The 26,755-nt window shown below is 31.4% G+C and overlaps 5 protein-coding genes and 3 non-coding genes across 9 annotated transcripts; 5 read left to right on the top strand and 3 right to left on the bottom strand.

The window, feature by feature from the left end:
• Window positions 1–4: 4 nt before the first annotated feature.
• Window positions 5–3,095, bottom strand: LOC115722519 (uncharacterized). The gene is made up of 2 exons (XM_030651748.2): window positions 2,443–3,095; window positions 5–604 (listed from the first exon to the last, which is right to left on the bottom strand). The coding sequence occupies exons 1-2, from the start codon at window positions 2,664–2,666 to the stop codon at window positions 547–549; spliced, it is 282 nt and encodes a 93-aa protein (XP_030507608.1). The 5' UTR covers window positions 2,667–3,095; the 3' UTR covers window positions 5–546.
• A 4,092-nt stretch (window positions 3,096–7,187) lies between these two features.
• Window positions 7,188–12,143, top strand: LOC133030853 (actin-related protein 2/3 complex subunit 2B). The gene is given in 11 exon segments (XM_061103785.1): window positions 7,188–7,465; window positions 8,213–8,279; window positions 8,428–8,635; window positions 8,867–9,033; window positions 9,462–9,539; window positions 9,642–9,774; window positions 9,952–10,043; window positions 10,133–10,189; window positions 10,300–10,354; window positions 10,503–10,582; window positions 10,584–12,143. Coding segments are annotated over 11 exon segments (1,059 nt in total). The 5' UTR covers window positions 7,188–7,406; the 3' UTR covers window positions 10,647–12,143.
• Window positions 8,304–12,063, bottom strand: LOC133030852 (uncharacterized). The gene is made up of 2 exons (XM_061103784.1): window positions 11,191–12,063; window positions 8,304–8,572 (listed from the first exon to the last, which is right to left on the bottom strand). Exon 1 carries the CDS (start codon window positions 12,061–12,063, stop codon window positions 11,194–11,196), a length of 870 nt encoding a protein of 289 aa, XP_060959767.1. The 3' UTR covers window positions 8,304–8,572; window positions 11,191–11,193.
• A 1,910-nt stretch (window positions 12,144–14,053) lies between the features above and the next one.
• On the top strand, window positions 14,054–14,169 carry LOC133031592 (U5 spliceosomal RNA). The gene has a single exon (XR_009684694.1). It is a non-coding gene; the product is annotated as a U5 spliceosomal RNA (small nuclear RNA).
• Window positions 14,170–14,868: 699 nt separating this feature from the next.
• LOC133031601 (U5 spliceosomal RNA) lies at window positions 14,869–14,985 on the top strand. The gene has a single exon (XR_009684704.1). It is a non-coding gene; the product is annotated as a U5 spliceosomal RNA (small nuclear RNA).
• A 2,780-nt stretch (window positions 14,986–17,765) lies between these two features.
• LOC133031606 (U5 spliceosomal RNA) lies at window positions 17,766–17,882 on the top strand. Its single transcript, XR_009684710.1, has one exon. It is a non-coding gene; the product is annotated as a U5 spliceosomal RNA (small nuclear RNA).
• Window positions 17,883–18,459: 577 nt separating this feature from the next.
• Window positions 18,460–19,520, top strand: LOC133030851 (protein PROTON GRADIENT REGULATION 5, chloroplastic). The gene is made up of 2 exons (XM_061103783.1): window positions 18,460–19,075; window positions 19,213–19,520. Exons 1-2 carry the CDS (start codon window positions 18,794–18,796, stop codon window positions 19,315–19,317), a joined length of 387 nt encoding a protein of 128 aa, XP_060959766.1. The 5' UTR covers window positions 18,460–18,793; the 3' UTR covers window positions 19,318–19,520.
• Window positions 19,521–23,981: 4,461 nt separating this feature from the next.
• Window positions 23,982–26,224, bottom strand: LOC133030850 (eukaryotic translation initiation factor). 2 transcript variants are annotated; one of them, XM_061103782.1, is made up of 5 exons: window positions 25,868–26,224; window positions 25,280–25,448; window positions 25,020–25,145; window positions 24,343–24,408; window positions 23,982–24,261 (listed from the first exon to the last, which is right to left on the bottom strand). In XM_061103782.1, the coding sequence occupies exons 1-5, from the start codon at window positions 26,086–26,088 to the stop codon at window positions 24,211–24,213; spliced, it is 633 nt and encodes a 210-aa protein (XP_060959765.1). In that variant the 5' UTR covers window positions 26,089–26,224; the 3' UTR covers window positions 23,982–24,210. The 2 variants fall into 2 exon arrangements, with proteins under 2 accessions (XP_060959765.1, XP_060959764.1); XM_061103781.1 differs by having other exon boundaries at window positions 23,982–24,408.
• Between the last annotated feature and the right edge of the window lie 531 nt (window positions 26,225–26,755).

Genomic DNA, 26,755 nt, shown 5'->3' with positions numbered 1-26,755 from the left:
TATATGGCATAAATAATCTGTTGGATTGAATATATTACTTAAATGGCCAAACAGTCTCAACTGGGAACACAACAATAATTGGTACACAAAATTGAAACTCATATACAGTGAAATATATATATAGACATTTTGTGTTTTCTGGTGCTGAGGCAATGGAGGAAAGGGAGGGAAACATATATATCGAAGTATTATGGCGAACGAGCTTATAGTATACTAAAATACATACCGAGATAAGTAGTAAAAGAAACAGGGAAAGAGCTCATTATCAGTAAATATGTTACACATGGAGGGAAGACATTCTTGTCTTCTTCCTTGTCTGTTTTGATACCTTGGAAGAATCTCCCTGCAAGAATATAACTGAAATTGGATGCAAATCTGAACAATGTTGTCTTCCTATCCGGGTCTTTGTTGTCTATACTTCGAGAGGCCACTATGTATAATTAAAACAAAAAAACTCGTCGAAACAGATTGTAGATTGTAGAGCATGCCTGATTGTTTGATAAGCTGAATTTCCTGATAAACTGGTGTATTGAAGTGAAATGTTATCTACATTATGATGCATATGCAAGAATCCGATTCCTCGTCCTCAGAGTCACTTACATCGCTGCAATACACCAAGAGAACAATAGTGGTGAGAGCCAAATCATAATCTGACATAAGATCAATAGAATGTTTCAATACTTAAGCTAAATCATGCCAGGGAATAATCTCCTCCTACATTTATCAAGATAAATGATTTCTAGACGTATCAGAATTAAATTTTCTCACTAGTTTCCCATATGCACACCAGCATGTATACATAACATACTATATCCATTTTTTCAAAATTTTCATTAGCAGTCCACATTTTTGCCTTTCATGAAGAATGTGTACATAACTCTCATCTTTTCAACATGTAATGTTTGGTTGAGTAATGAAATCAATAGAATAGAATGGTAATGAGAATAAAAACAGAAATAGAGTGAATTAAATTTAACATAAACAAATATATATTTGTGTATTGGAATGGTCTTTCCTCTAATTTTTTTTAAGGAATACCTATTCCACCATAGTGATGGAAACTATTAGAATTGTATATAGTTATGTGACTGTCTCTTTTTTTTTGCTAAGACAGTAACATAACTAGTCATGTCATTAATAATAAACTTCTGAAACATGTCATTTACTATTTATCATACGATACTTTCTACCAAAGTAAAAAAATTTCACAAAAAGACTGAAGTACAAGTCCAGTGTATGCTAAATTCTATCTAAGTAGCCTATCTAGAAAGTTAGTAAAGTGGGTCAGAGTGCAATTGTAACTCTAAGATTCTATGAGCATATTCTTCAGTATAGTCACAATTATCTAAAAGCTATAAACATAAGATATTCATTATATATTCAGGGGAAGCAGAAAGCTTTTTAGAAAGGAGATGGTAATAGCTTATTTCTTTCTAGTTCAAAGGGAAAATTAAAAAGCATTCAGCTGAGCAAAAGCCTTCAAATTTTGATACTTGCCATTAACCCCATCTCCATAACCAATTATAAGTTTATCAGTATTATCCAGCAAATTTACAAGCCAGGACTCTAAAATGATCTTGTGTCCACCCACATTCTTATTAGAAAGTTTCAAAACCTTGAACCTAAACCAGCACCAAGTCAAAAATCTGACACAGGCACTTTCAATTCCAACATCCAACATCCAAAACCAGATACCATTCCAAATTCTTCTGATGCCCTTTGAAAGACCCATGCCTTATGAAAACATAGGCTGCCCTTAATTTCACCACTAAATTCCTAGAAACTTTTTTTGGGCCACTTTTCACCACAAATATACCAACTACAACCACTTTATCAGAATATTAGAAATTGCCTCTCAAACAAAGAACCCAAAAATGGAAAGCCAGGTATTAGGAAAGTGAATCAAATTTCTAACTTGAACAGAATGAAAACTACTCCCACTATTTTTTTTTTTCACCTAATAAGTGATTTGAGCAATCAATCCACATACTATTGTGTAAGCACAAAGCAAATTGGACTGTTATCATTTATAGCTCAAAAATCATTGAAAAAAGCCTACAATTGTAAAACCAGATCAAGTAAAAAAGGACTATAATTTGGTAAATCAACATTACTCAAAAACATACTATTTGCAAATAAAAACAAAGTAAACCACATTAGCAGTTTGTCCAAAGCTTTACCTGCCATACAAGATCTTTAAATGCACATTTATTCAGTCCTTACAATTTTCATTTTTTCTTAATTTTGAAAGAGAAAACAATAAAACTGAAAGCATAAAACTTCATCATAGATGCACTATTTAGAGAAAAAAAATACCCAATTCGATCCCCAAAATCATGTTTCAAACAATTAAGTCAGCTCATAATAAAATTAGAAATAAGTAAAAACAAAACAAGCACATAATGAAGAAATTGAATGAAAGATTTATGATTGATCGATTACCTTGGTTCAAATTCGACCACCTCAGCAAGCTTATCCCCATTCCTATCATTCCACTGAACTTTTCGTCGTACTTTATCTGATTTTCTAGACATCCCACCTCTCCGGGGAGGCAACAAAGAGTTGCAATCACTATCATCATCTACTCCATTAAGGAGTTTCTCAGCCTTAGAATCTACTGAAGGGCTATCTTTGCAGCCATTTGAATCCTTACCATGCGTATCCATCAACAATCTTAAACCCCTCAATTCTCTCACACACACACTCTTCAGACCCAGATACCAAAATCGCTGTTAGTTACTTAAAAAAAAAACCCAATTCACCAGAAATGCCGAAAGACCAATAATTGATGAACCCTAAACTTTCAAGTCAATCAATACCCACGCTCTCGGTGGGTGTAAATCGCTGTATTGGCAGAGGTCAACGTCCATTCTCAGCAAGATCAATTTTTTTTTTTTTAACGAGATAGAACAGAAAAGACCTTTTCTTTACTACAGAGAGAAGAAGAAGAAATAAATTAAAAACAGGTAAGAAAAAAATATCAGTTGGGAGAAAAACACATTACATTCCCGAGAAAGTGACGGAAAGTAAGAAGAGTTTTCTGTGAGAAAAAAAAAGAAAAAAAAGAATGAAGGTGGCAAAAGGCAACCACTAAATATGGAGAAATAATATTAATATGAATATGAAAGGAATAATAAAAATAAAATAATTGACTTTTATTTATTTATTTATTTATTTATTTATTTAAATGGCCCCAAGTGACAGATCAGAGACAGGGTCATATGACGTTTTGGATTTAGGACCTGTTTGGTAAAACAAATTTATCCCTTTAATAAAAATAAGTTTGGAATTTGGAAGTAATTTTTTTTGGATATTTATCAGAATTTTTTTATAGTTGTGTATATTGTATTTATTTTATAACCAATTTGTAAAATTTTAAATAATTTATAATATAAATTATATTATTTAAATAATTTATTTCATATAATAACAATATGTGTATAGTAGACTGCTTAAATCTTATTTTTGGTGCATTAAGATATTGTTGGGTACAATTGAAAAATAAGTTTTTTGATTAATTAATCAAAAACCAAAGAACAAACTACAAAATTTTGTTAATCTAAACTGAAAAAAAAAATTTACTGGACAAACCATAAATTTTTTAAAATTTTGTAAGATATTTTTAAATAACTACAATATATAACTATGAAAAAAAAATAAATTAAAATATTTTCTTAAATACTGAAACAGATAAAAACATATCGGTGATTACACCATAAAATTTTCTAATAAGATTAATGATTAATCTTACATACTTTCAACATTTAATAATATGAATTTATATATTAATAACTTTAAACTAACTTTTCACCATTTTTTATTTGAGTTTTGTGTTCAACTAAATAATTTACTTCAATTAAAGTAATTTAACAAAAATTTGAATGTACAATCACAAGCAATTAAATTTTACTTTCATGAATTAATATTGCGAGAGATTTGAATTCGGAACCTCTTTTTTATGAAAAGAAGTATAAAATTACTAAATTATACTTATGATGACTGTAAAAATATTTTAATTGGCTATTATTTTACTTTATTTTTATATATATATATATATATATAAAATAATGGATAAAGGATTAGTTATTAAAAAAGAAAAATTATCCGGAAACAAATGAGCTGAATTGGAGATTCTAGAGGAGTTAGGTTAGTTATTCTCGTTTTCTTAATATTAAATGGATAAGAAGTAAATTGTTAAATAAAGATAATTTTCAGATAATTATATATATAGATATCTGTGTATTATATTTGGTATTAAAAATTCTATTTGAACACCAATAATATTAGACAGCTTGTTTGAAGGATTATCTTGGTTTTAATTAGTTAAACATTAAACTACTTAACTTAGGCCTTGTTTGGCTAAGAAAACTAATAAAACTGATAATTTAGAGCTAAAAGTTGAAATTTATCAATTACTTAATCAGCAGCAAAAATATTTTTGAAACTTTAGAAATCCAAAATCAATTTACTGATTAGTCTTGCAAATTATTGATTAATATTTATTAGTGTTCTTTCACTTGCAAATTAACACACATCAAACTTCTACTTTTACTTGTTAATATAACATTCAATTGGTATAAGTATAGATTTTAAATTTTTTGAATCTAATCTAATCTGTAAAGTATAAATATTTACACTTTATAAATTAAATTAGATTGGATGATACGAATTAGATTGGATTAATTAGTTTATAAAAACCTCTATATGTAACCATTGAATTGTGGTAATATTTATCAAATTCATTTTTATTTTCTTTTGTAAGTGATGATTTATGTATATGATAAAAGAAAAAGTCACAACACCACGATCCACTAAGGAAAAAAAATATATTTTAATTTTTGTAATAAAAAAAAAGTCATAATTTTATAATTTATCCAACAAAAGATAGGGGAAAAAAAAAACCAAATATAGAATTACAACACTACTACATGCATGTCACCAATGAGCTATGAAATGAAAGCATTTAAATGATATGAAATCTAAACATAAAAGATTTGACTACAACGGTTTCATTTTTGGGGTTGGTTGCAAGTCATTATAATATTACAAAAAATCAACCACTTGAGGCTAGCTCAATTGGCCATAGGTAGGTGTGTGTGTTGGAGGTCCTGGGTTAAGTTCCAGGCAAAACATAGTTGTAATATATAAACGCTTAAATAAAAAAAAAATACAAAAAAATCAGTGTTATTGTGTGGTATAGTAGTATAGATATTTTTGCTGACATTCTTATTTACTTCGACTAATAATTCAAATCTCACAATAACCTATATAAACGCTTAAATAAAAAAAAAAATACAAAAAAATCATGTATTATTGTGTGGTATAATAGTATAGATATATTTGCTGACATTCTTATTTACTTCGACCAATAATTCAAATCTCACAATAACCTATTTCGAAGGTTTATGCTTGATTTTTTAGGAGATTAGACTGTTCTAAGAGTCTGTTTTTAATGGGATAAGAATTATAGAGGCATAACTACTAATAACTTAATCAATAAAGATGAAGCATGAGTTTCCTATAATTAGTAAGTAGTCTTCAAAATTATCTAAAGAGGAAGAAGTAAAAAAGATATTAGCACCAAATGATTTTTTTTTTTTTTTAAAAAAATATATATATTACCAAATAATAATGAGAACAATGATGTTACATTCAATGACAAATATATCACTTTTAACAAGTTGTTGAAAAGGATAGATCTCACATGTTTGAGGCTAAGAAATGCTTTCATTGGCTTATTAGCAACAAATTTTGGTTCATTTATTCAACATATTGATATTGTACAGAAACACATGAACATGGCTTCATTGTATATATAAACAAGTTAATGAAGTATTTAAATATAAATAAATAATTAAATAAAATTGACTAATTCTTTTTATTTTCTTCTTTGGATGGTGTTAGTCAACACGTACGAAAATAGTTTATATTTTAATCATTTCTACAATAAGAAATGCTAAAAGGTACCAGTGGTGCCAAACACCCTCCTATGTGTCAATATTGCTATTGGTTTAATTTAGTATCGAGTTTCATATAGTTTAATATAATAGTTTTTAGGGAGTATCGCTAGAAATCGTAAGACGACACGTCTTAAGGGTGGTGGGCACCACCGAATGTTCTTTCTACAATTGCATAATTTTAAAGCAATAATTAAATAAGCAAAGCTCCTTAGATGCATGTTTAACAATTTAAAAGAATGAGAAAAAGTAGAATCTCAACCTACCGAATATATAATGAATCTTAATTATTGCACAAGTTTTGTTACTACATATGATTGCCATTAATTTTAAGAATTATGAGATTGTCTTATGTATTTATGTTTGGTTGAGTAATAAAATATGAGAGAGAAAAGTGATGGAAAATTGGGAAAATGGATGATTTGGTATTAAGGTGAATAATAATTATATTGAGTTTTACAAAAATATTACTAGATATTACTATGAGAAATGGTTAGTTTTTACAATATGTTGCTCTAGGTACATTTTTTTGTTACACAGTTTATTTAGAATTAAATTTAAAGAAATGTTAGTATTCCTCAAGGTGTCATATCGTTATTAATGAGTATCATATCTCATATGATATAATTTAATAATTATTATAGAATATTTATAATTATTTGTAAATTTTTTCTGATAGAGATTACAAGTACTACTCATACCTAATAGCAATACAATTAAATGTGACTTTTACTAAGTAGTAATTAATGCACTCAACGAAAAATATATTTAGTCACAATCATTACTCAAATTTAAAACCACACGACCTCTTATGACATATAATAATAGAATGTGTTATGGTAAGCCATCAAACTCTTATGACAAAATGTTAAGAGGAAAATCGGTTGCTTTGTAGATGTCCTTATTACCCCTTAGCTAAAATCACAAAAGCATGTGGTGATGTATGTGGGTGTTGTAGGGCACACATATAGATAATTATAAATATATATATATATAAATAAATAGATCTTGTTAGCAAGTCACACTCACTATTAGGATCATTGAGCTTACAATAATATCATCATTTTTTTATAATTTCAAATAATTTGTCTAGGACTCTACTCACCAAAGGCAAAAGCACTTGAGAGTTGTACATGTCAATTTGGTGGCTTAAAGGAAAGTGAGATGAAATTGAGTAGTGTAGTGATAGTTTTACAAAATTAGGTGTAATAGTGGAGTGGAGAGAGTGAGAACTTGCTTCAAAGGTTGCTAAACTTGATTTCAACTTTTTGGGAACTTAAATTTTACTCAAAAATTCATACCAAACAAACACACTACAATACTACTATGCATGCTTGCTTTGTAAAATGGTATAATATCATAACACATTTCACTTATAAATTCATGTAATGAAAAAATACAAAGAGATAAAGCTTCAATACTCATTTTTCTCATTCTCACTTCTCAGACATGGCATGCTTTGAGAGAGGGTCTCCAGCTCTAAAGGAAATCCTGCTTAAACTATACCGGTAAGTTTTTGTCCAATCACATAACGACACGTAATTGATTATATATCACTACTAAATCTTACTTTATTATGTAGCAATGTATGATTGGAAACATTAGGATTTCTCTTTTAGCAAATGGGGTCAAAGAAATAAGATGTCAAGAAAAGTTAATACACACAGAGACATGAACATACATAGGGGCAAAAATGGAGTCTTATACAATGATATTTTGTAGCATGAGGTTAAGAAGTAAAGTCAAATGAATGAATATTGAAAAAATCTAGATGTTATTGAAGAATACATAGAAGCACTTAGGCAGACAGGAAAATATGCTTTCCAGATGGATGAGCAATGTCCTCAGAAGAAATTTATGGTCAGAGTGAAACTTGTATAGAATGGGACCAATTGAAATAGTGGAAATTCCATCATCTTTCACTAAAAAATAAAATGTGTTGTCACATCTAATTTCAGAAGCCATATTTCAAACTTGGGATAATGAAAAAAAGGAAAAATAGTCTCTAAGTACTGAATAATTTTTCTGAGTCTACTGGAATGGAAAATAGTGTAATATGATTGTAATTATTAAGGGTAACTTCAAGTATTATTTATTAGTTTATAATAAAAAAAAAAGAAGGAAACAAACTTGAAAAGAACTTCATGTATTAAATCCCAGATAAAAAGGAACAACAATGGTTAATGATAGAGAAATTTACTTTAGTCGCAGAATCTAAGAAAATTGTATTGTTAATGCTGTCTATTTGATTACAGTGCTCAAAAGCCCATCGAGATAGATCATCACTTGTATGAATTTGGGTCAGTGGAATACCATGTTCAGGTACTACCAATCAGATCAGAGCACTATATGAACTGTATAATATATATAATTCTAAGTATTAAAGCATTCATATTATGTTTCTTGTGTAGCAACTACAACAGACTTTTTTAATTTCTTAATGGGATTTGTTTACTTTGTTTATAAGCAGTGTTCAGTATCAGATCCACAGCTTACTTACTTGTCAATATCGACGCCGCTACTGTCCCAGGGAGTGTTACAATCATTTGGGCTTTCACATTATACCACACAGATGGTAGAGGGAATCTGTTCTGATGTTGTGGAGATTTTTGAACCTGCAAAACAAGGATACCAACTTACTTTAAGACTTGACTTTTCCAAAATTCCAAATAAAAAAGGTTTGATAATCCTTCTATAGTTTTAGTCACCTGTATCAAGTATGAACAAACATATTAGAAAAGCAAAAAGTTCTTATCTTTTGTATGTTTTCAAGGAAAGATTTGCATTTGAAATGTTTGGGAAGAGAAACATGTGAGTTAATAATGGTTAATCAATGTACTTCTAAGAGTTGAAAATCATGAAAGACATGTTGTATAACTGTGTCTTGATGCATGTTCTTACTGTTCCAGATTCTGAAAAGATAATTGAAAAGATTTCGGCGGTGCAAGCAGTAATAATAAGTTCTCAGTTGAAGGAGATGTTGCAGAATGTCAACTCCCAGGATTCATATCAAGGAATGTACAAACCCATAAAACTAATATATCACCCAAGAGAACCTTTCTTTGTCATTAAACAGGTAAGTTCAAATTTCTCTATTCCCTTCCGAAGCATCATAATAATTTTAGTAAAACGTCCACGATGAACTTTTCGTCCCCAGTTTGGCCAGGCTTCAGCTTCTCAGGAAGCTCTTCTTGAGAAAGTTACTAATGTCGAAACTCACTCTTTACCACGCAAAAATGCTTTTAGAGCTTCAGAAGCCCAAAAGTTAGTACCATAAACATTTTCACATGTCATAGAACACTTGTAATCTTTTCATAGCTTGAGTTTATACAACTTTCTTATACATGTCTGATACAATCTTCTACCCTTCTCCTGCATTAATCTCAAAACTGTTTTCAATATAAAAAGCCAATACATATGGAATTTGATATCAGCAACAGAACATTCACAGACTACTGATGTATGATACACCAGTTAAGTACATATTTTTGATGTCTTTTACAGCCACAGAAAATCATAGCAATATTCCCAATGCGGTTCAAAGAAGATTCCGATGTGATTATTGCAACAGCATTCTTTCAGGTTTGTGGTTATAACAACGAAAGTAAAATATTAGACATCTTCTTCCTTGCCATTCCTATATTTCGAGCGATGAAATTAGTTGTTTTCTCTTTCTGGAGACAGGAACTCATGGATGTAGGTAGTTCCGAAAAATGGGCAAAGGCACCTCCTTGTAACTGGTCACCAATTCCTCCTCCAGAGTTAAGAGGAGAAACTTTTAATGATTTGAGCACCAATGGAGGATTTGTTTCTTTTGGTATATATCCTCATATTCATCAAATTATAATGCCTCATTTGGCTAAACACCAGAGAATATTAGAACATTTGGCCATAATCTATAATAGAAATAAAGCTTCCCTAGTCTGGTTTGCATGTACCATATTGGTTTAACATTCCTTAAGCCTAAAAACCATGTTTCTCCGATGATGCACAGATATATTTCCCCGTCACGTGGAGAGTAAACGACTAGACAAAACTGTTTGGAGCTTATTGAACTTCTATGCCTATGTAAAATATCATGTAAAGGTAACATGTCATGTCATTTATTGGAGCTTTTAAGCACCAAAGTACACTCACTCACATCAAACCTTTAGCTGACAACATTTCACAAACAGAGCACCAGAGGTTTTATTCAAAGAAGAATGAGAAATCGATTGGAAAGACTGGTTCAGGTACTAAACAAATCAACCTTATTACATTAATTGAATTACTGTTAGACATGAGCAAGGCAATGACACTACAAGAAGATGGTAGTGCTAATGTTAAGATACTAAACTTGCAGGTCCTGCACACCCCGAGCTCAGGAGAAATAGAAACCAAAACTAACAAGGTTAAAGGTACGATTGTCACAATACTATGTAATGCAGTAAGGAGTTGACCAAATATTTAATTATTGGCATATCACATAAGAAAAGTTTTCAGAGGATTTAATTTGTTAATGGTTGAACTATAATACTCTTGTTTTTTAATTTTTGGTGAAAACAGAACGTAGGTTCATGACAAGGCTGATCAAATTGACTAAATCTAATATCATCAAACGAAAATGTGGAGCTCTCAGCAAGAAGATCAAGAGAATCCGTTTCCGAATTAAAATTCATGGATTTGGACGCTTTCGACGACAATGGTTGAAATTGAAAATGCCAAGCTTTTCTTCTTCAAAGGGATATACCAAATTAGAATAGTTTATATTTTGCATTACTAAATGTAAATTCTAGATTGAACTTGAAACTAGGATCCTAAGAAGAGCATCTACATATGTACTTTCAAGATTGCATGGCAACAAAGATTTTGCAAATGCATCATTCCATCTATTGAAACAACACCTTAATAATGTTCTTCTAATTTCAAAGTACAAAGACGCTCATCTTGTTTTATCTTACTTTGACACTCTGCCAAAGCCAAACATTTTTTAATTTTATTTTATTAAGATAACTTGAAATCTGCAAACACAAGTATCAAAAACTCATTTCACAATTTAATCAGAATTCAGTAGTAAATTTCATTCATCTATTATTGAGTCTCACAACATAGGTTATCCGTTCCAACTAAAGAAATCTCAGATAAAACAATGAACAACAAATTAACTGACAAAATGAAAATGAATTGTGTGCAAAAAAATGAATCAAACAAATGTTATTTCATCTTTAAACTTATGTACAATAAAAAGACATACATTTCACTCAATCTCAAGCTCAGCACTAGTTCGCATCAGCATATTCTCTGAATCAACCTGTGAAAGCAAAGGACCACCTCCATCACCAAACCTCAAATTCTGATTCTTTGACAACAAACCAAACAATCCAAAACTCAAAAGCAAGACCAAAATAGCATGACCAGTGAACAATAATCTCATCAAAGCCACAGCCCTGAAACCATCCTCTTCAAGATCACAACCCATATCAGCATTCTCCTTACCAGGCAAGACCATTACTTTCTGACACCCTTTGAACCCAAATGTATCAGTATACAAAGACAACCCAGATTGCAAAATCCAAGTCCCTTTGAAAACCAACCCAGTAGATAGCAAAAACTCAGCAAAAAAAGCAGAGGGTTTAACTGATAAATAGAATGAACAACCGGCACAAACAAGGGTCAATGCTCCTAATAAATCATAAGCCGTGCTACTAAGACCCGTTAATCCTTTTCCCATAACAAAATATTCAGCTAAAAAAGTCAAACCAGCGAAGATAAAAACGAAAGCTTCATTGATGTATAAAGGGTCAACGTTTTCTCTGAGTATGATCAAAAGGAGGAGTACCCAGAAGAGGAAAACCACCATAGATTGCTGGAGAAATGCGAATCTGTAAGTTGGGTGTCCTGATGAAAAAGTCAAGAAGATGAAAGTTTCGGAGAAGGAGGATAAGGGTAGAGCTATGATGAGGATGTAAAAGTCGAGATTTTTCCATCTGGGTTCTGAGAAAAACCATGTTTTGGATTTGTATATTGATGGGGTTTTGAGGTAGAGTGATGATGAGCAAAGGAGACGACGGAGACCGGTGGGTATGAGGAAGAGGAATGCTGAGAGGTGGGTCGCTAGTGATGCCATTTTCTGTTTAGATTTCTGAAAATTCTCTACTTTTTAAGGAATTGGCCTCTAACTTCCATTTTCAATCTCTCGATGTTAACAAACCACTTCTCGGCACTTTGTTAAGATTTTAATATTAAAGCAATAAATTATAGAAAAATTTTATTTACACCCCAAAAAGTTTTAAAAGCACTCCATTTTGATATTTTTTTATTTTATATAAAATTTATATTTTTAATTGTACTAATTTCTTTTAATTTTTTTCTTTCAATTCATATTCTTAAAAAATATACCTATCCAACAAAAATAAAGTATATTTTAAATATTATGACAAAAAAATTAAAATAAAAAATTATGTGAAATTTTTTAAGAAAAAAATAAAAAAAAAATACACATGACTTAGAAAAAATTATAAAAATGAAATCAAAATAAGTATTGAAATTAACATAAAATAATGTGAAGAAAAAATTTTAAAAAAAATATTAAGATCAATTTTAAAAAATTATTTAAGTTTATATTTTTTTTAATAATGGGGTGTATTTATAAGTTTAAGGGGTGCAAATATCACTCCCCTAAATTATATTCTTCTGAAAGGAAGACTTTTTTTTATTACAAAATAATCAAATTTTAGTTATTATTTTAATTAATTATTTTTTTTTTGTATTTTTAGAAAGATTTAAAAAAAATTACACTGATAAGTCAATATGGAAATTTTTTCAATTTTTACTTGAACTTTTTTATTTATAAAATAATTAAAAAAATTATTATTTTATAATTTATTTGTAATTATATTATAGTTGTTTATCGTTGGGTTAATTTCTCTTTTTTTTTTTACCTTTTTGGTTAACAAAGTATATTTTTGTAACTAAAAATTTAATGTCGTAAAATTATAAATAAGACATAAAAAAATATTTTTCAAAATTCTTCCTATGTATATATTTTACCAAAAGTTTGATATTTTATTGAGGGAGATTTTTTTTTTTAAATAATGAACATTCATTGAAAATAATTTGACTTTTATATATCATCGAAAAAAGATAAAAAATCATACATCTAACTTAAATCGTTATCTACTTTAAGTGCACGAAATGTTAATTCATATGCCTCAAGAAAATTGAATAACCGACCAACAATATTATTTAAGAAAGATATGAATAACAAAAAAAATCTTTTAGGGAATGAGTAAACAATCCACATGTAAATTACAACTACAAAATCTACTTTCTGCTAATCTCCCTAATGAAATGCTATAAATAAATGATACATTTATACCCAACTTATATGAAAGGAGGTTTGATCTCATTCTCCCAAGCCCAAGTGTATCTCTACCTCATGCAGTTTTGGACTGGCAAGAAGGTTAAAATTATATGAAAACTCACCCCTTTCTAACTCTATCATAAACTACCTAACTTCATTTCTAAGGCAGCTGGTGTTGATATATGATGAATTTATGCATTTTTTATTTTATGGTTTCTTTGGCTATTTGGGGCTGCACAAACAAAAGTTTTGACCATATTGATGGGCTCTATTTCTCATTCACAAACCAGACATCATATGCCTCTGTCACTTGGTTCTTCAATGGTGGCTATTAAGCTTAATTAGTCATCAACAGATTCACGTGCCACTTGATTGGAGGAATGTTTTTTTTTTTAATATGAAAACTAACTTTCTGCAACTGTCTAGTAGATATGCCTCATCTTTTGTAAGCTTTTCCAGTTCATGAATGAAGCTTATTTATTTCTTAAAGAAAAGCAAAAAAAAAAGAATGAATATGAGATTTATAGTAGAAAAAGAGATGAAGCAGAAATTCTAATAATAGCTTTTGATACATATTGTAATTGATGTTCTTAAACCATGCTATTAATTTGTTTGTAAACTGAACTAGCAGTGAGTGGTGGTATATGAGGTACTAGAGACGCGATGCAAAATATCCCACATGGGAAACAGATAATATAAACCTAGTAACTCAACAACTATAAGACCACAAATCTTTTGATAGTTAAAACCACGCAGCCACGCGGTGAACACAAAGCGAACTATTCTTTCGCCTTTTACTAAAGAATACCGTGTGTTCGCCGCTATTAGTGGCATACGCCTATTTTTGGAGAGGTTTCTTATTAGAAGCCTCTATAATGTAGTTTATAATTTTTTTTAACTTATTCTAGGATTGTAAGTTGTTTTCTCAAATCATCTGGTATTAAAAGTCGTTGATCGTGCTACAAAAATAAACAAAGACTATATTAAAAGGACCTATTTTGAAGGGTGTGTGGACAATTTGCTTAATGAAAAGGACAAGAAGAGAAAGAGGGGCATAAAGAGAATTTCAGTTGTTTATTCTCTGATAGTTAAACATCTGAGCAAAATTCAATCTTTTCCTTTCTATTTTTGGTTTCCTAAAAAGAAAACACTACAGGAACATAAGTCCAACAAACAAGAGAAATATTCCTCTACCCCAGTAATAACTATTTTTGACATGTTAACCCTTTAACACATCACATGCTCCATTGAAGAAGTATTCAGTTTATTCTCTGATAATTTAAGCTTGTATTTACCTACTTTAATTTAAAAAGAAAATATCACATAATAAATAATAATCATCTTTGAATCTAAAATTATAGTAAACATTCAGAAGCATGAGTGGGAGGTGTGCCTAGTGTGCACTTCACTCAAAACACAGAAATTCTTAAATAGTTTGATTCATATTGTAATAGCAATGTTTTGTAGTTAAGCTATGTGAAAATAATGTCCCACATGGGAAACGGGTAACGGAAACCAAGTATGTCAACAACTATAAGAACACAAGTCTTCGGACAGTTCAAACCACGCAGCCATGCGGTGAACACAAAGCGAACTATTCTTTCGCCTTTTACTAAAGAATACCGTGTGTTCTCCTCAATTAATGGCATACGCCTATTTTTGGAGAGGTTTCTCTTCTGAGAAGCTTCTATAATTTAGTTTATAAATTATACTTTCTCTTTTTCCCATGAACTTAATCTATGTTTTGGTTTTTACACTCAGCTTTTGTTTCCTTAATTTTTAATTTGCTAAAAAGAATGATAATATAATATTATAAAATCTAGTTTAATTTACTTGAAGAATAATACGGTAAGTATTATTATTATTATTATTTTAAAGAGGTAAAATAACAACGAACTATTCTGTATGAATTTCATAAAGAGAGAAAACAATATTAGTTTTTTTTTTTTTTTTTTTTTTTTTGAGAATGTCTATTAATAATAAAAGAAAACTAGATTTCGTGGTCATTACATAATAGAGGAAATTACACTTAGTATGGGATTTTAAAAGTTCTTATGATAAATATGGCACATTTAAGTTTGGCCAATTTATATGGTATTTTTTTATTTTTAGGTTTTTTTATGGTATTTGATATGCCATATATATGTAATTAGGTTTCTAAATCCCATATTTTATGTTTTTATTTGTTTAGGAATTTTTATTTGTCATTGATGCCGGAAAAGTCACCGGAGTTTTCATTGCTTGGAAAAGTCACCGGAGTAGCGGTCGGTCTTGGGAAAATTCGTCGGAGTTCGCTTGTAAAATTCGTCGGAGTTGGCATTGTTGTCGGAAAAATCACTGAAAAATCACCAAGAAACCGATTTCTTGAAGTCTAAGAAACCGGTTTCTTGGTGATTTTTCCGTTGACAATGCCAATTCGACGACTTTTCGACGCTAGCCACTCCGGCGAATTTTCCGGCAGCCGACAGAACTTCGAAAAGTCATCGAATTGGCATAAGTCGCGGAAAAATTACCAAGAAAGCTGGTTTCTGGTTTCTTGATGAAGAAACCGCTTTTTGGTAATTTTTCCTAATTTTCTCGACGACAATGGCAATTATGACGAATTTTCTAAAGCATTGGTAGCAACTCGACGACTAATACACCGACATCTACTCCGTGACTTTTTCAAGATCGACAAGAACTCGAGAAATTCGTCAAAATTGGCATTGTCACAGGAAAAATTATCGGACTAATCACCAAGAAATCGGTTTTTTTCGGTTTCTTGATGAAGAAACCGTTCTTGGTAATTTTTTTTGTATTTTTTCTCTATTTCTCTATTTGGTTGATTGATGAAATCGGTTTCAATTATTTTCGATGTATATCATTTTTGTTTTGTTTTCATAATCTTTATTATTGTTGTGTAACAAAATTAGTTCCTTGATGAAGAAACCACTTTCTTGGTGAAGAAACCAGTTTCTAGATGAAAAAACCACTTTCTTGGTGATTTTTCTAATGATTTCTTTGGCGACAATGCCAATTTCGACGACTTTTTTTACGCGGCAATAACTGCGGCGATTTTTCCAACACCGGGAACTACTCAGGCAACTTTTTCTACACCGACATCAAACTCGGGAATAGTCGTCGGACTTGGCATTGTCACCAGTAAAATTACCGGAAAAATCACTAAGAAACCTGCTTTTAACATCGAAACTAGTTTCTTGGTGATTTTTCCGACGACAATGCTAATTCCCGATAACTTTTTCACACGGCAACTCGGCGACTTTTCCGGGACCGACGGCTACTCCGGCAACTTTCCGGTGTCGGCAGTAAATTCCGATGACTTTTCCAGCACAAGTGACAACTTCGGCAATCACTATAGTATTATTTGTTTTATTTTTTTAAAAAAATAAATATGAAGAGAATTTTAATATTTTTTATGGTAATTTAATTAAGTTTTTATTTTTTATGAATTTTAAATTGAGATTTCTTTTTAATGTCTTATATGGTTTTTTTTAGAAAAAAACCCATATTTTTAGTTTGATTGGTTAGATAATGCCATATTTAGTGGCATTTACTTTTTATGCCATATTTATCATAACCTTAATAATTTTTCCCATATTTTTGAAAATAGCCCTACATAATAAGTCTTTCGGAATGTGAGAAATAGGTAAGCAACCAAACTGATTGTGGGTGAAGGCCCACTTAGCCACATTATGAGCAACAAAATTACAAATTTTGGGAATACACGAAAACAAGCAACCATCAAAAAATCCAGAGAGCTCCAAACAACGATTTGAGTAGTTCTCAATCTCCCAACAAGATGAAACGCGGTTGAGAGAGTTGATCACGACTCTAGAGTCACTCTCCACGATGATAAACTTGTGACCGTTGAGCTTTGCAGTTTCCAGGGCTAAGCAAACAGCTATACCGCCTCACTACAAAGAGCATCTGCGTAGTCCGGTCTAGCTGAATGAATCCAGACCACCTCACCCAAATGGTTTCTAACAACCGCAGCAATACAGGAATTACCCAACCCAACTCTTACATCACAGTTCAACTTCAGCCAATCCTGGGAAGGATGGCGCCAGTCTTCTCTCTGGACTGGGACCACAATGAGTAACAAAGTATCTTTCAAATTAGCAAAAGCACAAAGGGTAGAGTAAATACAATTGTCTAAATTAGTTAGTAACTTATTAATTTATTATTAGAAAATTGCCAAAAAAAATACATGTTCCGAATACCAAGTTCATATTAGTCAGTTTTATTTTAGTTTACAGAAAAGATGAATCAAAAATATCACCAAACTAATTGCATACAACTAAAAAATTACTTGTAAAAAGCTAATAGAAAGCAAATAGCTATTTAGGTTACTCTAGTATAGTTTATCATGTTTGTTAACAAAAACCCCACATCAAACGCTGAACACACAAGTTAAGCAAGATGAGGCTATAAGAACAAAAATCTAACCCAGTTATTACAATGCAGCCATGCATGCGGTGAGCACAGTGCGAACTATTCTTTCGCCTTTTACTAAAGAATACCGCGTGTTCTTCGTCTATAATGGCATACGCTTAATTTTAGAGAAGTTTCTATGAAAGGAACTTCTATTATTTAGTTTTATACTTTGGCTTAAAAAAATTACATCATAAATAGAGAATAAATAATAATATTTCATTTTCCTTATTTATTTAAATAATTTGTTTCTATAGCACTAATTTATACGTACTTTTAGAGCTATTGTATGTCTATATAAAATAAATCATTGAAAAAAAAATCTAGTACATTCTACAGAAAATTGGTATAATTAAATTGTGTTTCACATAAAAAAAACATATTGGCTATAAACTATTTCTTAGAACTTTGATTTATGCCTAAAACTGAAAATGTTCCCTTTCGAGCACAAAAATTGTTCACGTGGCAGCTTTGATAGTAAATCAAAAGGTTCAATTTTTAAAACAAGTGTTTGGTTGTGAACATTCCAGGTCAATACCATGAAAAGTACTAACCTTATTTGGCACCGTTCATTTCAGTTTTATTCAAATTTTGCCACATATTTGTTTTCTACACCAGAAAATATTCAATACTGGTGTGTCTAAAATGAAAGGCCAAGATCATTTCTCACCATGATCAACGGTTAAAAAAAGGGTTATGAATGGACCCCATGTAAGGAAATAACATCCACTAAAAATTCACATTCAGATCTCATCTTTCTACTCCCAAATTTTTGGCACCATAAGTAATTAGGCTTAACAAATAATATACGTTTTGTTGAAAATACTGTGACTAAAACCCAAGCCACTAGTTTGTGTGGACATCAGTGGTTTATAAACCCAAGGTTCTCAAATCTACCACACCCAAAAACAAAATATCCTTTCTTTTTTGCATAATTGAATAAAACCCATATCAAAAAAATTATCACAAATTTCTTAGGGAGCAAAAGAACCGAAATTTCTATCTGGGATTCGCTTAAAAATCTAATCTTTGGAGTGGGTTTCTTTTTCTTTTTCTTTTTCTTATGGCAACTTCAATTTCTGCTACTGGGTTTAAAGGTGGTTTGAGCTCTTCTTTTCATGGAAGTTGGGGTACTTCAATGGCTGGTGAAGATTACACTATGTTGGTTAAATCAGTACCAACCTATGTTCGAGTTGGGAGGAAGCCAATCAGGTCTCAACCAATGATGAAGAACATCAATGAAGGAAAAGGTCTCTTTGCCCCAATTGTTGTTGTGGCACGTGATGTTATTGGCAAGAAAAGGTTCAATCAACTTAGGGGTAAAGCTATTGCTTTACACTCACAGGTATGAGAAAATATGAGAATTTTTAGTTAGCAATTGACATATCTGTTATAAAGTTTTGACCTTTTTTTTGTATGTAATTTGTAATTTGTCCCAAAGATTTGGTTTTTATATTAGTTGTTTATTCTTATAATTCTCAGGTAATTACTGAGTTTTGCAAAGCTATAGGTGCTGATGCAAAACAAAGACAAGGGCTTATTCGTTTGGCCAAGAAAAATGGAGAGAGGCTAGGGTTTCTTGCATGATGAGCTTGAATTCTTTGGTTGGCTTTGGTGCCATGCTGAGAAAGTTCATGTTGTAGATAATGTGATAATCTGATTTTGAAGTCAGAAACCAATCTCTCTTTCTCACTCTCTTATATTCTCTTTCTCATTCTTCAGTTTCTTTAGATTGTAATATTTTCTCTCAGACCAAATTACTTAATGATAATTCAAGATAATTAGTACAAGATCGACTCAAAATACAGAGCTTATGAAAATATCTTTCCTTTTTTACAGTGAGTTCACTGCTTAATTTTGGCAACTGAGCCACAATTTTTATTGTTCATTGGGAAAAATTGTAAGAATGTGAATATTTACAACTAACATAACAAATGATCTTACTTGATGGTGGTCTTTTTTTTTCCTTTTTATTCAAAGAAGCAATGAAATAATTACATATTTCTCTTCTAAGGATGGTATCCTTGATAACATTTATCACTACTTCATAATCACTATCCACAATACCAAAAGAGTTGCCATTAGAGATGGCATTCAACAAGGCAAACTTACAAGCTGTCGCATCACAATCCCGAAAGGGTCTGTGAAGTTTCTTGGTAGCTGCCCAAACAATGTTTGAATAATGATTTTTAGCTGCAGTCAAAATCATCACGGAGTTTAACTTGATTTTGGTCCAATCCTTGAGTAATTCTGTGAAAAATGAATTCATCACATTGTTAATGTAAAGAGAAATATCATTAAATGTATTTTCATATACCTAATCCGCCATATTGTATAAACCACAATGAGAAGAAGCTCTTTTGAATCCACCCCTCACAAATGGAGTCTCCAAAAGAACTTGATCCCCCACTGTCACTAGCAGGTATATATAGGTCCCCATGAAAATGCTCTCCAAAGATGAGAAGCAAAATTACAAGAAAATGTACTTCATGCTCTCCTCAACTTGATCACAAATTGGGCATAATATATCTTCAATCTACATTCCAACTCTCTCCAATGCTAAATAAGCATATTTGGTACTGAAGCTCCCATGATTTTTCTCAATCAAAACACATTTGTCCACCCCTTCACATAGAGGTCTACCCAATTTAATATTCGAGATTGTTTTTCTATCATAAATCTCCTCAAGTTTATGAAGTCCCAATCATCACTTGGATCGATAAGATCAGCCACAATGTGATATCTCTTATAAGCCATTCCTCTCAGTCTAAGACATTTACACTATGTTTGGTAGGAGGGGGAGATGAGTGGATAGAGAGGGGTGGAGGGAGAGTGATGGAAGGAGAGTCTAGATTACTTGTTTGGCAAGAGGGAAAGGAGAGATAGAGGGAGACATTCTCCCTCCAAACATTCAAAATTTAATCTCTCCAAATTTGAAAGGATTGTAGAAAAAGATAAAATACATTTTACAAAATACAATAACTACCCTTAAAAAATGATAAAATTTTATTTTTAAAAGGACAATTTATAATAATTTTACTAATTAATTTTTTCTCCATCCTTCCCACCTCACACTTAATACCAAACAAGACAAAGGAGATTAACAATCCTCTCCATTCCTTTTACTCCCCATCCTCTCTAACCAGGGCCGGCCCTAAAATTTAGTGTGCTATAGAGAAAAAATTATTTTTGAGCCTTTATTTAGAAAAAAAAAAAATAGAATTCTTCAAAATCAACAAAAAAAATTGTGTAATTTTAAAAGGGGAAATTTTTTTTTTTGGACCCCTGGACTAGGTGGGCCCTAGGCACAGGCCTAGCTCGCCTATGCCCAGGGCCAGCCCTGTCTCTAACCTCTCCATCCATCCTACTCTCCCTCTCTCCCACCAAACATAGCCTTAGGGTACCCACAGATCTTTCTAAATATTAATAGTATTTCCCGTGCCAATGGATTTGTAGGCCCCTTTCCTAAAGATTTTCTTCGATTTGACCATATTTTTCCAAAACTAAGAATTTGAATTCCAATAGCTACAATTTAGAAAAAAATTCCTTGTTTTAAATATTTAGCTTTGAGCACATTACAATAAAGTGAGTTTCAATATGTCATAAGATGCCACCCCCACTTTACCAAAAACAAAACTTTGTTCATCTTCTCAGACTTCTAAAATCCTAAGCTCCCGAGACATTTGGATAAACACAATTTGTCCCAAGCTTTGAGACGCATCCTTTTGTTACCCTTCCTGGCCCCTACTAAAAGTCTCTTGCTATACCATCAATTCTAGAAGCTTAAACTCTTCGAGAATTGAGTGGATTGCATAGCATAAGCAAGAACATATAGATTAACATATTTTGTGAGGGTTGCCCACCTAATCTTAGAAAGAGTCTTAATTTTCCAACCCTGTAATTTTGAGATCAAGTTGTCCATGATGAAATCAAAATCTACCTTTTTCCTTGACCAAAATAGAGGTAACCCAAATAACAAATGTTCCTCTCTTGCCCTTGAAGCCCAAAAATAGATTTTATATTTATTCCCCTCTTCATGCCAGTTGCTAAAGAAGATAGATAATTTTAGCTTGTTTACTTGTTTCATCCAATTCAATTCGCACTACTTTGTTCATAGGGTATCTGATCCGCACTAAGTATGAATTTCATATTTTGGATCCAATCCAATCCGCACAATAGTTAAAATTTAATCCAATCTGTGAAAGTTGTTAGGTTATAATTAGCTTATGTTTTGGGTCTTTAAAGTTAGCATTATCTCGTCTATTGGTGTCTTTTGGAGCAGTTTTACGCTTGATTTTCATTATTTCAGGTTCCCGGGGTGTTAAAGTTCAAATTCAGTCAAATGGCGGAAAACTGGGATAAACTGGAAACAAATTGGAAAATTCGGCTCCAGACGCGTCAGTAGTCGCGACCTCCAGAGAGCCAGGTCGCGACCCTTTTTCCTGGTCACAACTCTGGTCGCGACTTCGAGATTTGGCAGAACCTCTGATTTTTGAGGTTTGCCTGTAGTCGCGACCAGCTTAAGTGTTAGTCGCGACTTGGTACGGACGTCGTGATTTTGACCTAATTTTGATTTTTCTCTCAATTGGAGACACACTTCTCATCCCTATATAAGGAACACGACACTGAAGGTCAAAGCAAGCAGAAATAGACCTAAATAGTGGATGCAAGTGGAGAGGAAGCTATCTAGAAGACCCGGAGCGATATCACCTTCTAGTTTCTTTCTTTTACCCTTAATTTCTTCTTTATGTTTGTTTTTTTTTTTTGTTTCTGAATTAATCATGGATGTTTTTAGAGTTATGTTGAACTAAATTTCCCAATAAGGGAGGATGATGAATGTTGTTTAAGATTATGCCTAGTTAATAAATAATTGCCATTCCTTCATCTTATGTGTGAATACTATCTATATTTGTGTTTAATTCCATGTGCAAGCTTGATCACTTTTTACATGTGCAAGTTTGATCACCTTTTACAAGCTTGGATAGTCTAGGTTTTGATGTGAAACGAAAGTATTTACATAGCCTCAGTGACGAAAAGATTATTGCTTAATGCTGATTTTGTGTTGATTTAATTAAGAAGTTAATTAGAGAACATATTATTTAGAACCTAAAAGATCTGAAAAGAGTTAGGTTAATTTATAATCTGTCATTCACATTGAGATAAGGATAGCAATTAGGTATTAACATTGGCAGCTTATCAACAGGATTCACCTCCCTAATCTCTCATCTCGATTAATCTTCGTTTATTTTCTCTTTAATTTTCTGAGTAATTTACTTTCAAATTGCAAACTTATTATTTTACCAAATAGAATCATAAGTATAGTTTAGTAGTACTTAATCCAATTTCCTGTGGTTCGACCTCACTTGCGTGAGATACTACTTGATTGCGTACACTTCCGTAACAAACATAAAATTCGTAACAAAAGTACAGATTGGATCGATTATTTTAAATTAGTTACTTTTCAGTAAATTTTTTAAATATTAAATTATTATTTAATTTGTTTTTAAATTATTTTATATTTAATATTTATTAAAAAATATTTTTTTTCACATAATTGACAAAAAAATACAAATTATTGTTATTTTATGTCTCGAACAACAAATTTCAATAAACAAAATAAAAAACAAATAAAGAAAAAAAATTATATGTAAAAAAAATGTTTAATTTTATTAAAATTGTATGTAAAAAAAATAAATTATATATAAAAATAGAATATACATTTAATCTATTAAATTTTAAAATATATTTACATTATATGTGTTAGATTTTTAAATTACCTTTTTACAATAAAATATTAGTTACATATATAATTTTTTTTTAAAATTTACAAAAGTAAATGTGAATTAAATAGATTTGATCGGTTACTTAAATAGATTTGATCAGTTACTTTTACATGTCAATCAACATTTAAGCCCCACAATGTAAGATTTTGAATATATTGGATTGACTATTTATTAATACCCTACCAAAAGCAAAATTGCTATAGTCACTCCCAAAGCCCTCTAGATTTATGAATGTTTTCACAACACACCAAAATAAGATCATTTGCTATGAGTAATACCCATGATTTCTGCTAGGGAGATAATCACAACACACATTCAAATTTCAAAGAGGTCACAATCAAGCATTGGAAGATAAGCTTGTAAAACTATAAGGGCTCCACAAATTCCCAACACATCTTCTATTAAGTTTGCAATCTCTCTTTTTAGTTTTCAAGTATGAGCTGCATTTTGTGTTTGAACCACCAGAGATAAGAAACAAATTTAAGTAATCATTTTTTTTGATAAAAAATTTGCAATACAAAAAAATAAAGAGCGGTTGTCATATTACAATCAAAAAACACCACAAAAAATATTTGATCTAATTGGTTTTCCTCAATAGACAGAAACATCAAAATCTGCAATGAGTTGCCGCTGCTAGTATTTTGTAAAATTGCAAGTAACTAAGTAAAGGATCAAGCCTCAAAATGTCGAGTAATGTTCATGGTATAGTGTAACGACCCTTCGCAGATCTCTCTCTTTTCGAATCATCCTGCAAAAACAAGAAGGGGTGAGGAATAGAGAAAGAAAAGTGCAGCCTGAAATCAGAAATTACCAATATATTAAACTTTACATGGAAGCTGTAAGTGATTTTGTCAGTTGTGTCTAGTATCTCCTTCCACTTCTTTCCAATGCTCATCTATAAAACAACAAAGAATAAACAATATTAAGCAACCATAAACTGAATTTGAGCAATAGCAAATAGATACAAAGACATGAAAAAAGTTCATTGACTTCGACAATGAAGAAAAAATGATCGGTTTCCATACAAGCGAAGAATTCTGCAAACAAATTTGAAGAAATAACATATTTAACAAGTAAATTAAAATGCAAGTTTGTAAGGATGGTGTGAAGTTCCCATTTCTTTTATAAATCTTACTAATGATGCATGCAAATTTACTTGGTGAAAGATCAAGCATTGGGCAGAGCATGTATCGAATGTTTTAATCTAGAAATCATCGTAATTATATGCTTTTATTGCACTTAGGCTGTTTTAGATCGCGTATCATACCAACATGAAGATATATAAACTCATTTCAATATTCAAATCACAGATAGTTACAAACTTATCAAAACAAAACTGAAATTATAAAATGATTTAACCACATCTCAATCGTGGAGTTATCAACAAAGACCTTAACACAAACAAACCGTGAGTGTAATTAACTAGTATATCGAATCTAATCACACAGCAGTACAGCAGAGAAAATCCACCTACAACACACACTTTCAAGGGTTGAAAGAACAGACCTGAACAGCCTCATTGGCAGCTGTCTTTGTCCAGAGCGCAAGTTTGTCCTGCCTCTGGCGCACGCTTGCGACCACACCACAAATCTCATCAGCCTCATCAAATTGCTCTCCAATCAAAGCCATCAACTGCCCAATCAATCAATCAAATCAAACAACCCTAAGTTACAAACTTGCACCAAGTAACCTTTTCATAACAAAAAAGAGATGCACAAGTACAATATCTACACAAATAAAAGATAAGGAGTGGTTAAGATGATTACAGTTTCTAACCACATAGTGTCAAGGGTAGATTTTCTACTGCTGATAACAGTCCACTTTCCTCCATTAGCACATTCAGGATCTTCCCACTTGGGTTCAACCCCAGCTTTGAACAAATGAAAATCTGCATGTGATGTCAACTTGCTAGGCTTGAATACCTGGTCATACAAACTGCACAGTCCATTGACAATTCGACATTAAAGGAGATTCAACTTTTACAGTTAAAAAGCACTTTCCTTATGAAAAAGGACCTTTCATTTTTAAGTTGAATTGAACATAACCATGTCTAAAGAAAGCAATTATGACCACAATTCCAAACTCATCAAACTAGAGAGATCCCAAAAGGCTAAAACTCAAAACCTGGGTTTTCCTAACGATCTAATTTTAACAATCTACAGATAAACGAATGCAAAGTTTTCAACTTCTGAGCATCCAAACAATGAGAAATTCAAAAACAAAACACAAAAAAGATAAAACCCAACAATATTCACGAATCTAACAAACAAAATCAGATGCAAAACCCTATATTAACAATCAAGAAAGATCAAGAAAGGGAAATTAAAAAAAAGGGTTAAGCTATTGATAAGTACCACCAAAATTCTTCAACGGTGTCAAAAGTGTAGACAGAGCGAAGAGAAGTGCCCCAGGCGGCGCCTTGCTTAGGCTTAGATTGGTTATCGAACCAAAAGGTCCATTTCTTATCCAACTTGTGTGGCTCGCCTTGCGTCTTGTTCTCGGCCACAATAGCCGCTGCAGCCTCGGGCTCTGCTAAAATGTTGGCCTCGGTGGCCGCTGCTATCTCAGTCGCCATGGTTAGGATTCGTTGGAGCTTTGAAATGAAAGTGTATCTCTCTGAAACTGAAAGGGCTTTTGGAAATGGTGTTTGGTTTTTAGGTCTGTTTTTCTTCAAATAACATTAACAGACAACTATTGGATCATACTTTGCTTCATTGGGCTTTTGGATAGGATTGTTGGGCTCTTTATGAAGGCCCAATTTTAAACTAATGCTGTTTATTGGGCTACTTGCTACAATCTCGAAAAAAATATATAGAGGAAATTACACTCTATATTCTTTTTATATTGTCCTCTTTTATTTTTACCTTCTTTTTTAAAATCTATCATTTTTACCTCTTTTTTTAAAATTGTACCAATTTTGCCCCTATCACTTTAAGATACTCTCCATGTGATTCTCTTATGTAAGGATATTTTGGGTACAATATATATAAAAAGAGGTATGTTTCAAATAAATATATAATTAGAGTTAAATTTGATTAATTGATGAATAAAAGAGACATTTTTCAACTTACCTAAAAATAAAAATTAAATTTAATTACACTAAATATGATATTTTTTTAAAAAAATAAAAATATAAGATAAATCATATAAATAAGAAAGAATATCATAAAAAACTTATATAATCAAAATCAGTTTCCTCATAAAAGAACCAATTTCACCATAGAAAAACTAGATTTGTTTAT

This window comes from Cannabis sativa, chromosome 9 (assembly GCF_029168945.1).
Source record: "Cannabis sativa cultivar Pink pepper isolate KNU-18-1 chromosome 9, ASM2916894v1, whole genome shotgun sequence".
Classification (NCBI taxonomy): Eukaryota; Viridiplantae; Streptophyta; class Magnoliopsida; order Rosales; family Cannabaceae; genus Cannabis; species Cannabis sativa.
Note: the sequence above shows the minus strand (reverse complement) of the source record. Positions and strands in the feature narration are given on the sequence as shown.